General features: G+C 32.6%; 3 protein-coding genes across 3 annotated transcripts in view; all 3 read right to left on the reverse strand.

Annotated features, from left to right (window-relative positions):
- The window catches only part of LOAG_17324 (hypothetical protein), a gene marked incomplete at its 3' end in the record, with an annotated part of 3,973 nt that extends 3,258 nt beyond the window's left edge, over positions 1 to 715 (reverse strand). Inside the window, exon 1 of the mRNA XM_020449981.1 lies at positions 658 to 715. Coding sequence (XP_020306415.1) covers positions 658 to 704 — 47 coding nt within the window. The 5' untranslated portion in view covers positions 705 to 715. The remainder of the gene's footprint in view (positions 1 to 657) is intronic.
- Positions 716 to 10,065: 9,350 nt separating this feature from the next.
- On the reverse strand, positions 10,066 to 12,242 carry LOAG_06703 (hypothetical protein; the record flags this gene model as incomplete). Its single annotated transcript, XM_003142239.1, has 2 exons — positions 10,066 to 10,239; positions 12,099 to 12,242. The coding sequence occupies 2 exons, from the start codon at positions 12,240 to 12,242 to the stop codon at positions 10,066 to 10,068; spliced, it is 318 nt and encodes a 105-aa protein (XP_003142287.1).
- A 509-nt stretch (positions 12,243 to 12,751) lies between these two features.
- Positions 12,752 to 16,784, reverse strand: part of LOAG_17325 (latrophilin receptor protein 2) — a gene marked incomplete at its 5' end in the record, with an annotated part of 7,467 nt that continues 3,434 nt past the window's right edge. The window contains 8 exons of the mRNA XM_020449982.1: positions 12,752 to 13,060; positions 13,555 to 13,825; positions 14,291 to 14,503; positions 14,769 to 14,835; positions 15,077 to 15,195; positions 15,396 to 15,600; positions 15,903 to 16,049; positions 16,251 to 16,328. Coding sequence (XP_020306416.1) covers positions 12,783 to 13,060; positions 13,555 to 13,825; positions 14,291 to 14,503; positions 14,769 to 14,835; positions 15,077 to 15,195; positions 15,396 to 15,600; positions 15,903 to 16,049; positions 16,251 to 16,328 — 1,378 coding nt within the window. The 3' untranslated portion in view covers positions 12,752 to 12,782. The remainder of the gene's footprint in view (positions 13,061 to 13,554; positions 13,826 to 14,290; positions 14,504 to 14,768; positions 14,836 to 15,076; positions 15,196 to 15,395; positions 15,601 to 15,902; positions 16,050 to 16,250; positions 16,329 to 16,784) is intronic.

A 16,784-nucleotide genomic window follows, 5' to 3' on the forward strand; every position in this document is an offset into this window, starting at 1 on the left:
CCAACTTTTGGACGATACAATCAAATCAATAAAAGATCAAAAAACCAAACTTTGATTAACTTTGATCAAAGTATTCGTAAAACTTCTAAGGGATCCCAATCCAATTCTACTTGTTTTTCCTCAAATCAAAACATGCATGCATTGTTAGCAATGTACTCCACTTTGTCATTCTATTTTATTGATTCTGTACTTATTCACTCTCAATCAAAAAGACACCAACATTTGATAAATTTATTTTCACATAAATCTGAAAGTCTTTAAAGTCCTTCCAGCATTTCAAGTTTTCTCATTGACCGACCTTTTTTGTAGTCTCTAACCCATCAGAGTACGAACTCAGTTCGCAAAAGTATATTGGAGAATGAATATCAAAATAACTATGCGGTCCGAATTTATAATATATTTTCCTATATTTTTGATTCATAAACATCCATTTTTCTTTTCTTTTTGCTGGATTTGTCCGTTTATCTGTATCGGAAACATTATTATACAGTTCTATGGTTGAAATGTCATCGGTAACTAGCGTTCGGAACTATGATGTCACTATTTTGCTCGTGATACTTAGGAAAAATCAAAACACTAGGAATTTTTGAGGGAGAAAGGACTGTTGAAACTTTTATGCTTTTGTAGAAATATAACAATCTAAAATTTGTTCATTACCTTGGTATCAGCATTTCGTTAACCACTTTGGGCTTCATTTTCTTCATTTCTGCTTTCAACAACCGAGCATTACCTGGATTGCAATAGCAGAAATCTTGCGAAATTTAACAATTGAAGAGAAAAATTCCTTGTAGGTCCCTGTCAAATCAAAATTTTGCTAATTTCCTTGCCTGTCTACCAAATGAAATACAGTTATTAAAATAAATTAAAGAAGTGGTCCTTCCCAGATAGAAAGATGCGAATTAGCAGGGAATCCAAAAAAGTGATTACTTTTTTCACAAAAGACATATACACACATACATCTATACAAATTTAAAGAAACCGTAAATTGATTAAAAGAGTTTACGTCATCCCTTGTTAGTATTGAAGGCTGATTTTAAGAGCTTCTCTTCATGATGAACTATCTAGCAAAAGGGGGCTAAAAAGTTGGTTTCGGGTGAAATATTTTCGATGAAACATGAAAAGTATCGAAAACATCATTTAAAAATACACTTTATAAGTATTTGAAAAGTTCATTAAATGTCAGGTAATGCCCTCAAGTTAATCTTCACGTATTTTGTAATCTGTTTTATGTATTCCTGAAATAGTTAGTGAAATTGAGATGTTTAGCGGTATGAAACTGTGTGATAAATTTCGAAGTTAGATCAAACCTTCATTAACGTGAAACAGGAATAGAATGGAAATAAATTGAGACAGGATTAGAGTATTGATGGTTCTCATTTTGCACGACAAGCATTTTTTGTTATCGGTGCGTCATTCTGGGTCTGCAATTACTGGAAAATTTTTGGTACCATTGATATTTAGTAAATTTTGGAAAAAAGATGATCATTTGGTGCATTTCATTGCATATAATATACAAACAGATCAGTTCAAAAACAATTAGTATTTTAGAAGTTACAGGGACTGCGAATTTTAAAAGCAAAAATTCTATCGGAACCTCAGATTTTCGAAGATTTCCTAGTTGTTTCAAAGTTGATGCAAACTGTTTGGTCTTCCAGACATTTTAATGGACCAAATGGGGGATAGAAAATATGTGATTAGTATGACTCTATGTGAAAATTTTACTATAATTATATAACCAATGAAATGGGATGGATTAGTAAGCTAATGGCGCCATGCATCTGTTCATGCCATTTGTTTTCTTAAAATTCCGATCAAATTTAATTGAATACTATCATAACGGAGATTTGAAATTTAGGGGAGAAAAATTATCATGAAGCATAAAATATCCTCATCGTTATTTTAAATGGCCGGTTGGATTGTGGATATTCAGCATTCCAATTAAGGAATAATTATTGGGTATGCTATTTTCACGCTGAAATTGATGTCATGATTACATTATTATGACATGTCCTGTAAACAAACATGTAGATGTGATATTGTCATGATAGATAAAAGTAATTTATTGATTTGCAGTAAGATTGAAAAGAAAAACTTGGCGGGAAAAATTCTGAAGCATGACAATATAGCTAAGTGTTAAACAACGCATACGGTGACTCAAAAGCTTTTCATCACAATTATCAGCTTATCAACAGCCACAAAAGATTATGAGGCATTGTCTCTTATTGATACCTAACATTTACACTTTACGAGCATTAAGTGTCTTTTTACGGAAGCAAATATAGGTTAAGTGTTCCGGGATTTAAAATATACTGACAATAGATCTGTTCTTCATAATGGCAGTCGATTGATCCTTTCCATCTTAGAAATAAAAGTAAAAGGAAAAACAGAGGATAAAATTTTGCAATAAAAGCATAATTTATGATGACAAGTTGGTCAAGTCTGTCTTAAAACATCAGCAAAGTATAAAAGAAGGACATGAAAAGGCGTAGGAAATGCTAATAGATTGTTGGGTGAAAAAGTGAAAACTAACTAAACGGTAGCTTCAAGATCAAGACAATGCTGTTTCAAAAGAGATGATCAGGTAGAATACATCCACTACCCATTTATGGAAGCGCAATGTGTCACTATAATAAATGTCGTCATTTAGTTGAGCTGTAAAAGGAAAGACGTTTCATCAGTTACGTTTCATTTTCATAGTAAAGCAAATATGTGTTAGTAACTTAATCTGAACAAATAAGAAATAGGATGAAGTAAATGGCAATTTTAAAGGAAAATGGAAGTGGAAGTGTCACTCGGAATTACTTCAACTCCTGAAAACATCTCAGGAAAGTATGACAACAATAGAAAATGGCAATCGACTGCTTTTCCGATTTCCATTCATTCTATTTCTTGCTTTTGAGTGTTAAACTTTGCAAAAGTATAAGTGAAAATATTTACTTGCTAAGGTGTTGAGAGGTAACAGGAAGAAAATATTGTGAATGTTTAAGGACAGACGGAGAAACGGACAAATAGATATTGCATGAAAGAAAAACAAAAGGAACGGCAAAGAATGCGTTGATTTTGAATTTGCAAATTGTAAATAACTTTATTCTGCGATGATGAGATATATATAAAATGACTGTGGAATTAGCGCCTCATTTAACAAGGATTCAGGTGAAGTTCTAGCAATCGATTTTGGAAGAATCACTGCAAGAACCGTTCATGCTGTAATTTCCAACAAAATAAATCTCAGTAAAATTTCGTTAAAACGGGTATTTCCAGAGTAACAGCCTGGTTTATTCAAATTGAATGGCGATACTGAATTGAGTTTGGATTTTAAGTTGGAAAAGGTAGGCTTAACATAACTGTTTTTACATCGGAAATGCAATCTTCGGATCTTGGCAGTTTTGGAAAATTAATGTAAGAATGGACTATGACGATAAAATTTTAAATTCTGTCTTTCAGGTGTAAATTTAGCAGACAAAGATAGAGACAACCAGGTGAAAGACAAAAACAAAATTGAAAAACAAATTTAGCCGGGGTAAAATCAATGCGACGATTGCGCTTTCAATCGAATAATTTTAGAAGAAAAATGAAGCAACATCTATTGGAAATGGTTCTCCAAGAGAAGTCGTCCCAGTAAAGAATGAAATAAAATGTGAACTGTTTTGCAAAGCAGACAAAAAGCAAAATGATATGTGAATTTTCTCAAAGATCAATAGTTATGAATAAGAAGAGCAATGTTTCGAAAATTTCCTTGGTCCCATGTCAAATGCAAACGATGATTTAAAAGGCTGCATTGCTCTTAAAAAATTTAAAGAGTAACACACTAGCTACGATTGATTCCTTATAAAGTATTCAAATGTAATTTTTTGTTTGACTAGGGAAGCTCGAAAACTTCTTATTTGCTAAGCATCTGTGATTTTTTATGGTAGATTAAATTTTGTACCGGCACGCGCAGATGGGAAAGTTTGGTGTCTACCAGAAGTTGCCATATTTTACAACTAATTCATGCAGCGAACAGTTATTTAAAGATGGACTGTCCAAGTATGAGATATTTACGCAGTGCTTTACGTACCAAACAATATATCAATTTTTATGTAGTAATTAACGAATATATTGTTAGAACAGAACAGGAAAGATTGTTAAGAGAACTAAGTAATTCTTTCTTAACGAATTATAATGCTGGCAAATGGGCGCAAAACGACGTCAATCAGCACTGAAAATTTTCATTATCATTATCGATGATCTTACGATGAGGAGGTGGAGGGGAAATGAGGTTGTTGATTGGCAATAGTGGTAGTGAAGGAAATGAGGTTTGTTGATTATAGTAGTAGTGAAGAAGACTGGTCACTTCTGTCATCGGCACAAGTCCATCCAAAGTGGTGTTTTACATTTCGTGGAAGAGATATTTCATTTAATTTGGCTTGAAAAAAAGTTGCTCAATTAGCAGATTAAGTAAGAAGCTCACAAATACATTAGGCCTTATTCCAGAAAAAATTATGAAATTAAAACTCAAAATCACAATAAAAGGCACTTTTGTTTAAATGGTCAGTTGTGAGTTGACGTTTAAAAATTTGCTATATTCATATTATAAAAAAAAAACTAAACTTTTTTTCCACTTCAATTACATTTGTTTGAATTTTTATATCTTACGTCTCACCACAATAGAAAACAACCAAAGTATTGTAATTAGTTTCAAAAGAATTTCAAAAGTGAATAATCGTGAATGAACAAAAACGACACGGATGAAATGCTTACGGCCAAGAAAATATGTGTTTAAAATTAGTAAGTTAATGGTTTATCTGCAAGGAAAGATCAGTTGTTCTTTAAATTTCAAAAAGTTTCGACTGAAGAAATGGACTCTAATTGGATAGTAAATATTCATTCAGCAATATTTCATTCAGTAAATATTCATTCAGCACAGGAGAAATAAGTTATAAATTTATTTTATAATTAGTATCTCCAAAGTAAGTTTCTCAAATTAACAGCGAAATTAAACGAAACCTTAAAACGTGCTAAATTTAATTACAATACACCGTAGGAAATTTCATATATGCTTAGTTATTGCTTATCCTATCCAGAAACATGGAAAAACGATTGTCTTCTGGCTTTTTAGCTACGTTTTTACTATTCTGTTATAACCTTAGATCAAAAAAAAAAAAAAATAAAAAAAAAGTCCAGCAAAAGAATTAGCTGGATAAGATTTTTGTTATTTCAATAAACGAAAGAGTCAATTAGTATCTCAGTTCTCAACCTTTTATCTCACATTCATCCACTGGAGGAGTACATTTTGAGTGCAAATGCATTAGAGAGTTGAATATGTGGAGATTTGAAAATATTGCATAAAATGGACCATTCCGAGCAGAAATTAATTTCCTATCTTTACTGATTCGCAAAAAATTTCTCAAAGCATGAGAAATCATAAATTAGATGACGTTTTTCGAATTGTAAACATCAAATTGGCTATTAGCCAACAAAACACATCAAATGTCACAAACGTTTAAATTCAATTTCTAACTATTAACTTTCCTTTCTGTGAGCTTTCTCATCTCAATATACTTAATAAAAAAACTGCAATGAAAAAAGGCTAGAAAAGTGGAAACCAGTAATGATCGAGTTTTCTTCAAAACAGGAAAATCGATTTTCGTACTTTTTTTCTTTTGAAATGAGTAAAAATAATAGACGATGTAAATGAACAATGAATTGTCACCTTTGGCTCGCGTCTGAAGGAATCTAGAACCATTTATTTGCATTAATGTTTTTAGTGGGCGGAATTGGATATGTTTTTGATGAATAGAACGGTGAAATTTACTTCTGGAGGTGTCTTTCCTGCATCATCCATTTTATCATTCAGTAAATTTTATTTTCCGCTTTTCTTCGGTCAAAAAAGTTGAAGTATTTTTTGTCCTTAATTTTTCTAATCACAATAAAATTTTGAAACTTCCTTTGGAATTTGCTGGCCCAAAAGATAAAACATAAACTGTACAATGCACTGCATTTTGTTAAAAAATTTTTCAGTTTATTCTATTACTTATACAAACAATTATTGAAATAACTTTGGGACATTTTACAATAACTTATCTTGTAAATTCCACAATATTATTGAATAATATCATTTAAAACACGAAAAAAAGTAGGTGGACAATTGCAAAAATGTTTGACTTTAACAATAAAGAGGTCTAAGATATCCCTTCGCCTTCAATAATTGCTTTCGCTAATATGGTAAGCTTTTCCCGAAATTACTAATTTAATGACCTTCTTGAGGGAAAAAGTTTTTTTTGGCGAGCTCTCTTAGGCTCCGATATGAATAAATTGTCACTAGCCGTAAGGATATTACTATACTTTCTATAAAGACCAGAAGTAAGACAATTACACTGTTTTATTTGTTGTGAATTCAAATTTAAGACTAAAAATAAGATTATTGAATTTTCTCGTTCTTTTGAAAATCGGAAAAAATTAATTGATTGTCCTTTTAAGGTTATCATCAAAAAATTCATCTTGGAAACTTTTTCAAAGTATAATAGCAGCAGTTAGCGTTAATGAAACAGCACTAGTGTTTCCCTTTCATCTTTCCTGTAAAGGGATACATGCATCTTGTGCATCATAATAAATATGTAAAATTACTACTGCAGCTGCGAGATGAAATTCCTTGAAAGTATTCAGATCAAAAGATTAGCCCTCAAATATATAGAGAAATTTGAAAAGTTGAATATGAAATTTGTTTCTTCTAAGATAGTGATGTTATTGCTGTCACCATTGAAGCTTAGAGTGGTAGTTAAGCCTTTATTAGTAATACATATTATCTGACTAAGTTTGATTTCATTCCGTGTAAAATGACTAGGCTTAATTTCACTTGATTAAGCTTCTAGTTGTTTATTTGCACTAAGAGTGAAAGAATTTTGCTTTATTTACATTACTGAGAGCAATGGACAAATGACATGTTGTTGTAATCAAACAAGGTGATGTAAATTGAACAAGTAAATTGTGAACAATAACTACTTTGTCTCCCAAACATGGTAGATATCCATGATTATTTAAATTTGGCGATTAAAGAAGTGATAGTGCACTTAAGATCCTGGAAAAATAATCTGACGGAGTAATTTGACGAAGTAATTTAGGATGAAGTAATTTGACGAGGAATTAATTCTAACTGGGATATTTGGAATTCGTAGAGTGGCAACAGCAGTATAATGGAATTTGCTGAACTGTTCCTAAAACGCACTATTCATACCACTTCTAGGTTTCTATGCAGAGCTTTCGTAACCTCTCAGAGACTGTTTAACCATTTTTATCTATTTGTGCTTCATTTATAAAACTGGTTTCTTTCGATTATTGTATCTATTAATGCAAATAATGCATTAATTTTAAGAAATGGCAGTTGAAATTTAGGTCAGTAAACTGAATAAACTGAAGTTTTATTTTATGATCTTAGCAAAGACCTAATGGGCAAGATGGAAGGATGACAGATCACGTTAAGGTTTCAAAGATCTTTTGTAATAGATTTGCAAGACAATTAAGGTAAATTTAAGAACTGCAAATGAATAGCTAATGAGAAGCAATTAGTAAATAGCTGTTGAGTTAAATTATTTTTACAAATAAAGAAATAAAAACTTGTGTAATCCCTAAATGTGCAGATAAATCTCAGGAATTCAGAAAGGCCAAAAAGAGTAAATTTCGAAAGCAATTCGCAGAAATTCTTACAATCTATTTCGATTTCCAATCTTCTAATACAGATATGGATTCCCGAAACAGTCCTTTGTCTTAAATTTCTTTATGGATATGATTAAATCAAACGAAGAGAGGAGAAAAATGTCCAACATGGACAAACAAATGTCGATTATAAGCCTAAGTCGCAATCCTGGTTTATTTCAAGCAGAAGTACAACACTAAACTTAAGTTTAAACTTAAGTTAATTCTTAACACCACTTCTAATTAAAGGTCAAATTTTTTTCAAACCTAATATAAAGCCCAACTCAAAATTCAGGTCTGATGTGACATATACATTTATTTGCCGGCAAATCCCCCAAAAATAAAACGCTGCCTTAGTTGCCTATTTCCTCATCCTGAAAAACCCAGAAAACAGTCGCCAACAGGAAGGAAAAGGTCATTTGGTTGTCTCAATTGTACCAAAACAACGTAGCATATAATGCAACTTATTATGATCAGCTGAAGTGCATTCAATCAAGTACTTATCTTTCCCACCCTCTTTTCATCTCATCCGTATCTTCCATTTATTCCTTCTCTTCAACCTTTAACCTTAAACTTTTCCACACAAGCTTCAAACCCACAAAGGTCAATGCTAAAGAATAAAACATTTCATGGTTTTTCAAGAATTTCAATTAATTTAAGAAATAAACTGCAGGGTTTATCGGATAAATGCGAACAAATACTTGCATGGATCGAATTTTTGATCCACACTCAATAATCAAACTGAATAAATAAAAATCTAAAGCGTTCAATTTTGATGAAATTGTTGATTAGGAACTACTCTTGAAACAGATTAAACTTCAATAGAAGACAACGTCACTTGTTAGAGCAAGAGATAGTAAACGAACTGAATTATTTCATCAAGACGTCAGCAAAGCCATCGATGGATATGGATGCTAATTCTACCAATAAGTGATTGATTAAGTGAACAGGCGCTTGGATGGGTTATTGGAAGAGTGCTGAATTGTCTGTATCTGGTGAACAGTTGGCTGCTATTTAGAGATTGTAGAATAGAAGAGTAACACTTTTTCAGCTTAATTCTTGACCATTTCATTTATCTCTCCCTCATATTTTTATATACAATAAAAATTTCGAACTTTCCGGTTAAACAACTAAGAAATCTATTCGATTTAACGCTATTTACAGTTCAGACTTCGTTTTCACAGTAGAATAAACAACATGAGAACTGAAAAGAAGTGTTACCTGATTGATTTTTGTTGGTATAGGCATCCGCACTGAAGTTTGAGAAAGTTCTGTCATTTCACCATTTTTCAGCCTTACAAAAAATGTGGTAAATCAATGGCTTTTCTAGAGTGATCTATTGAAAACTACCTAAATTAACTAATTAGGTCCTTCCTATCCTCTAAAAAGTAGTCCACAAATGACTGCCAATTATTTTCCAATTGCGGGCTGCATCAAAGAATTGGTGACACTTTAAGATGAATGAAACACAAGAGTAAAAATGTTTTCTACCAATCATTGACCTACTCGCATCACAACTTCAACAAGTATTCCTTTTACTAATCAAGAGAACTTTAAGATTGAGCGCTTGAGGAAGCAATTCGCTGATGATCTTAGAACAGTAAATGTTGCGAAAGGGGTGTGATTCTGTGGAAAGCTTTGAAAGGGTCACAGGGAATGGAATGTCGTGCGTTCATCATTCACCGGATCTGGTTGGTCAATAAAAAATAATGTTTAAAGAAACGTCGTGAAACCAAACCTAATGAAAATCAAACCCATGGATTTTTACTATACTTTTCCTAACAGTTGCAAATTCAAATATTGAGAAATTAATAAGCCCAGCAAATCATTATTTGGGAAAGTTCATGTGGTTATACATGAAGTTGTGCTCGCTTATCATTTGTTAACTCTTAGAGAATTATTGAAAAAATGAAGAACATTATCAGATATAAATGATAAAAGCTTTGACAGCGATTTATATTACAGTCTTCATCATTTTATGCAATGAGTAAAGCAAAAAGTTATAATCAGAACTGAAATGAAATGCTAATGACGGAATGCTTTCATATGGAGGAGGTACTACTTTTCAGCTCTTCAGTGATTCATTTACTTCTTTGATCCAGTTCCCCAAATCAACGAGTTATAAAAAAAAGTTCAATTGTTGCAAAATTATAGCAGATAAAGCATGTTTTGTCAGATGCTTGAATCTCATAAAACCGCAAAGTATGGTGCAGATTGCAGCAAATTAAAGCTTGAAGATAGGATGGAGATATTTATGGGCTGAATGATAAAATAGGTGATTGTTAGCCTCTTTTTAGCTTCCCCTCTTGCTATCTTTATTTTTTGTCCAAACTTCGAAACAATATCAGATAATTTGTTGGGTACAAAATAACTATTAATATAGTTAATTACTTGCTACTGTCCATCATTCATCCAAACACAGTAAAATGACAAAATAAGTCCGAGTGTTTTGTAGTGGAGAAATAGACTGGCTGTCATCCCATCAAGTAAGAAGAAGTCCAACATCACTGGTTTTTTGTCATGCCCGCTGTAATCCTGCCAACTCAAATGATACATTGTTTCTACGGCCTATAAAAGTCAAGTTGCCATATCAAATCGAATTCTTGATCTCATTCCAATTCCCCTCACTCAAATGGACAGAAATCAACCTTTGCTCATATTAATTAACTATTTAAACCTTATCCTATATAATGGACTTCTTAAGAAGTCCATCACATAGAAACTATATAGAGCTGTTAAAATCCATAACAGAAGTAATCATTGTAACTATGGTAACATGACATATGCAGATGATGGTTGATGGCGTCTTTGTTTTAAACTAGCCAGACCGATGTACATGACACATTATTAACGATTAATGAATTGGCCATCATTGGATGTTAGAAACAAGCAAAGTGATTAACTTGTCCTAAAGACGTGAAAAAGCCCAATACTTACTATTTATCACCATATTATTTCCTATTTGTGTTAGCAAAATACGATCCTTGCAATGATATCTGTATTATAAAGTAATTTTCGTGAATGAAATGAGTCGATAATGAATTTCTCCAAATAAAATCAATCGATAATAATTATCCTACAGCATAATCCAGTCTTAGAGCTGTAATAATCAACTCTTACACTCCACAGTAATATAATTTCAACTAGAATTCGCACACAACAGGTGGAAAACTATGTAGCAACTGTGAGTGATAGATGAACTGCAACTGCAATTAAAACCACTTGATGAGAAAATAATTGCCGTGACTTTGGTATCCCCAACGTACAGGATAGTGTATTGAGGGATGGGTATGTATACAGTTGAATGGATCCCAACAAATTGCTGTTTGTCATGCATTTTCATTACTCTCTTTCCACATTCCATTTTGAAAATAGCTAAGAAATAGGGGAAGGTTTTCGGTACCACGACCAAAAAGTATCATGAGATAGCGCAAACAGCAGAAATAGAAAGTCAATAATCTTATAAAGTAGTAAATTAAGTTTTAAACAGCTTGGGTGTTGAATGAATACAGTAACCTTCACAAAGTGGTACATACGTAATCAATGAGTTCACAATGAATAAGGGAACACGATAACTATTTAGTACTACCTACCTATCTGAGTGTTAAGAAATAATATAATACAAAAGTCCTCTTATTCAATTTTACTTGATTTACAACACTTATATCCATAACCTTCAAGTCTAACTCAATTAAAAAAAAGAATGTTTGGATTGTCGCATTCAATAGACATAATCAGAAAGTACTACTAGTATTCAGCCAGCAATTGTAGATTAATTTAGAAATTACTTCCTAAACAATAGCGACAGTTGATAAATGAAATAACGATTTGGTCAGAGACAGTATCTGCTGGAAATATTTCAGGCTAAAGGGCTTGAATCCTAAATTACACTTGTCAAATCACTAACATCCTGACTGCTACTGCCGAACGCTAATATTGTAAATCCGAATAACCGGTTTGTTGACGCTAATCATGGAATCCTATCAATCAACGTGACACTAACGATTATAATCACGAACACGAGAAATGCTGAGAAAAAAGAAAGTCGATTATTTGCTGATCCTTATTTCTGCGCAGAGTGTAAAGGAATTTGAATTTTGAAGAAGCTCTCAAATGCATTTCTCAAGCTCTTTCCCTCTTAAATGACATCTAACAAATGCTTTCTCATATCCTTAACCCAACGAGCATAAACATATCTTATTCGAAATTACTCAGCCGCTGAGTACTCCTCTCCTGGCCAGGTTGAACTTCCAATGAACACATCGTGCAACTTATCAAGAGAGGTTTACATGTAGTTGTCAAATTATTTTTTCTAATACAATCATTGTCTACATTATTTGTAGTTAAAAGTATCTCATTTTAGTCGAAAAATCTCCAAGAAATATATCCTGGTCTCTTCGAATACAACATATAGGCCTAAACCTTACCATAGGCCTAAACGGGTAACCTACAATCTGATGCAGGTTTATTGCACTCCATGCTCGTACCTCTTTCAAGCATTTCTCAAATACGGAAAATAAGGATAAGCTTAAACCGAAGCCATCCAAAATGTCCATGTCTTTTTGATCCATTGATTAGTTAAATTGTAACTTCTTAGGATTTCTTTCAACTTCAGAGAAACTCCTAAAATTCAGTTTTGTACCTTACTGCTTGTATGGGAACTTTCATGAGGGCGATATTCACAAGTCCTAAATGGAATTCAAATAATTTGCACTTTAAATCTCTTCAAACAAGCAAGAAACTCAAATATGAACACATCGAGAAATTGTCAAAATAACAAACACAACTTGCAAAAATTTGGATAAAAATTTTGGAGAATCGATAACCCGAGGACGTCATTAATAATAATACAAATCAGTGTTATCATTTATCACAAGGAACATTCTTCCTCATGGAGAATTCCAATGAAAGCATCAAGTGTCAGAGGAAAAATCAAAAAAGAAAAAATACAAGGTAAACTCATCAGTTAAGTATCTTTATGAGATACTGAGGAAAGCAACGCGGATAATGCTACCTTATCTTGGCCAAGGATGTTATTCCAGTGAGAATAACTATGAAGAATAATATCTTAGATCTGTAGCAGGAATTTATTTTTCAAAATCGTTCAATGATCATTGATCGTTCGGAAGACCTTTTCTGTTTCGATCTGAATCTATCTCTACTACTGCAACTGATTTTCCGACGTATGAAGAAGAGTTTTTTTTGCTATCAATATCAGGATTTTCCCCAGATGGATCGATAATCGTTGTAATGTTAGCAGGTACTGGTAGAGTTTCTTTCTTCTCGCAGTCATAATTTTCGGAATCATCGGATGGAATACTAGCAGAATCATTGCTTACTTTTCTTTTCCAGTCTAAATAAGTTATCATCGTAGTCGGACTTCCCTTGCCTAAAAATTTCAAATTAAAGTCTTTATTAATTGATGCTAAATTAGCAGTTATAATGATGAGACAGTAACTGTTTTACTGTACATAACACTCTCTACTACTGCATCCACTTTTTATAATAGAAATGATAACGAACTGTTATCACTGCTGTGTCTCCTTAATCTATCGTTTATGATTAATAAATTGCCTAGATATCTTATATAGGCATGATGCTGTAAATGTTTGTATCATCCAAAGATCTTCCAATGACTCAATCGTTTCCAATCTTGAACAAGTCACATCTTTCAACCATCCATTCAGATCCTCACTATTAAAAATTTTTCTTGTATTTCCTCATTGCGAAAATCATTCGGATATGAAGAATATTGGGAACAATCACAGAGTATTATAACGACATAAAAATGTAAAAATACACGAAACCAGTTTAGAAAACAAACTATATCTTCATAAAAAAGACGAGAGTATTATCACAAATTCAAAAACAACTAGATCTTACCGTCCATTCGTGATGATATTTTCTCCACAAACAATCCATTCTTTTTCTTTTTCATGCTCCTCAAATTTGCGCTTTGTATGGGTGGTTGTGAAGATACACGAGATAAATCACTATTCTTCATTAGAGCAAAAAGCTTTTGACGACTGCTGACTACAACACTTGCTGCATTGCTGGTATCTGACATGCAACAAATATTCACTCGTAAGAAACGCAGTAACGTCAAACGCACCTTTTCATTTAGAACAACGTGAATGACAAAGATGAACACGCCCTAAAGATGACTTTTAGTTAGGATGACTCATTTATTCAATTTAAAGTGATATGTGATTCGCATAGCTTTCTCGAATAACTTATTGCCGCGTATTATCTATTCTGATGAAGGATAATACTGTTTGGGAAATGCAAAGGTATGCATTTATCTCCTAATAAGATATTCATATTATATCACTTTGCATCTCGAGACAGTAAAAAGTTTCAATGTTGTCGGAGGAGAAGGAGGATTGTCAAAAACATTGATGTAAACTAACGTGAAAGAGTATTTAAAGTAATTTGTACTTGTTAATGAGAAATATGAATTCGATAGAATCAAACTATTAAAGAAGAAAACTGTGGAGATTATAACTCTAATGGTATGCATTCATATGGCGTAGGAGATGTATGATGCTAAAATAAGAAAATCAGATTCACTTTTAGTTACTGAAAGGAGAACATTTGCGAATAATAAGGAAAAACGAACCTGAAAGCAGTTGAGCACGGTAAAAATATATGCGAAAATAGTCTGGGCTCCTTGGATGACCATAAGATAACCGAATATCCATGTGGTACCCAATAAACATAGAAGTGATGCGGAACCTTTCAGCCAGCCTAACATCTGTTCCACATGACTTCGATGACAATTAGGCACCGAAAGCACCACTCGCAGTGCAACGCCAAGAAACACTATATTGGACTGCAAATTCTTCAGTCACGTTTCAAATTTAAGTGGAAATGAAACTTAAATGAAATTGAAGTAGATATATTGGAATGATTTTCTAATTTGTTCCCCTGTCTGCTTGCCAAAATTTCGGGAATCTTAGCAAATTTCTGATATATTCTGATCTTCATGGCACCTTTCCGCGTTCTAATTTCGAAAATAGCTTTTAATATAAATTAAGGATGTTGATTATCAGAATTAAGCCGAATATTACTAATCTACCTTATATAAAGAAACAAACCACGATGACAACTGCAACAGGCCCAGCAAAAGCCCATATTGTCGGCGTTTCTACATTCAACCAACAACTGCAATAGGAAACCAGACAAATTCTTCAAACTTTCAGAATTACAAAATTACAAAAAAAATTACAAAAAATTACAAAAATTTTCAATTACATTTTTTCAATTACATTTTCAACTACAAATTACAAATTTTCAATTAATTTTTCAATTACAAAAAAAATAATACTTTTAGATTGAATGCTAGAAAAATGAAAATAGTTTTTGAGAAATTTTCTACATCAGGAATCAAACATATTTAACTTACTATTTATAGGTACCGTAATTTGACCAGGCCACACCGACAGTAACAGCAACAATAACAGCTGGGAAGCCATAGGCATAAAAACAGTAGAGCATAGTTTTTCCTTCTTCGTTTTCGAAAACCTCAGAAATTACAGACGCAAAAATCATGATAGAATATTGCTTATATGCAGAACATTCTTTTATCTCAGTTTAGCTGTCAATCTTCTCTTCCTCTAACTCTAACGTTACAGATAAAATCGTTTGAAGATTACGCTAAAAACGTAATGTATAAAATATGCATAAAATACATATGTATTAAAATAATGAAAAGTAATGATTACCTGTACAAGCATCAGATAAAGCTGATACCCTTCTAGTAACATCCAACAAAATGCCGCAAGAAAGAGATAATGAAGCATCACAGCAACTGCGCGACATATCGTTTTATTTTCAGTCCTATCTATGCCAATTACAAAAACCAATTCGGCTAACAGTAAACAAAGACATAAATTACTATGGATCATATGACGGACACTCCATAAAGATCTAAAGCAAAAGATTCAATTCGAATTCTTACTTGGAATTTAAGCTCAATTTCTATGTATTTAACCTTTAATTTCACTTTTATTTTATGATTTGCTGCACTCTTATAAGAATACTTCATGGTACGACTTTGTCAGGCGAAGAAAGTAACTTTAAAAAGTAACTTTCATCGTAATTCAATGTGCATTTCGATTGTATGCAAAAGTGCTCATGTCCGTTACGATGTCATAGCCTATCTTATATCTCATCGTAAAACTTCGCAATTACCGTGCAATCATCCCTCTTAAATTCGAAGAAATTCTAACCTGAAGCACGTGAAAACGAGTGAAGTAAGGACGAGACATGCAATTGAAAATATACAACCGACAGTGGTAGTCAGATTTAAAACTCGATTAACGACTGATCCTTCATCATGACCGTACAAACCAGCTATGTCCATCAAGATGGCAAAACTAAAGTGACTCAGTTTAATTATTGAATTGGAATTTCGATTAAAGGATCAGACCCTCGATTGACAACACACTAACAAAGGTAAAACGACACTCTTTAAAAAGATCTCGCCGCTCGGGGGCAAGATAAAAAATCTGACAAGGTATGAAGTTGGTGAGCTAATTACTTTTCTGATTTGCACCAAATTAAAAAAAAGAAACAACCTAGTCAAGTGTGTGCAAGAGCATTCAGTTGAACTATTCATTGTGCGCAATGTTTTGCAACCTTCTTTGCTCCAAGTTCTGAAATGTTGTATAATTTCATTTCAGATGATTATTTTTAAGGTAAATTCTATCCTAACTAGTTTTGTTGTAAATAAACTGAGAGAAAAGCACAAATGTTATACAAAAATGTGTTACATAAGAAGTAAAATCATTAATAATCATAATTAAGAATAACATCAATCTCACTTCTTGAAAGCATCCCAAAAAACGCATCGTGGATTACTCATCCCATCAGTTCTGATATGATAAAATTTGAAATTAACCGGATAACTTTCAGGCAACGGAATAGAATTCGCCGGATCGTTTACACTAGCACCTGTCATAAATGTTTTATTTGTATTTTTTTGGAATTTTTCAAATTTAATCTGATCCTCTCAAAAATTGAGTGTGGAAATTCTAAAAGTAGAGAAAGAGTGAATGTCGCATAATTCACTAAACTGGTCAAGAAAGCAGAAGCTATTCAACACCAAACTG

This window comes from Loa loa (genome assembly GCF_000183805.2).
Source record: "Loa loa unplaced genomic scaffold supercont3.61, whole genome shotgun sequence".
Classification (NCBI taxonomy): domain Eukaryota; kingdom Metazoa; phylum Nematoda; class Chromadorea; order Rhabditida; family Onchocercidae; genus Loa; species Loa loa.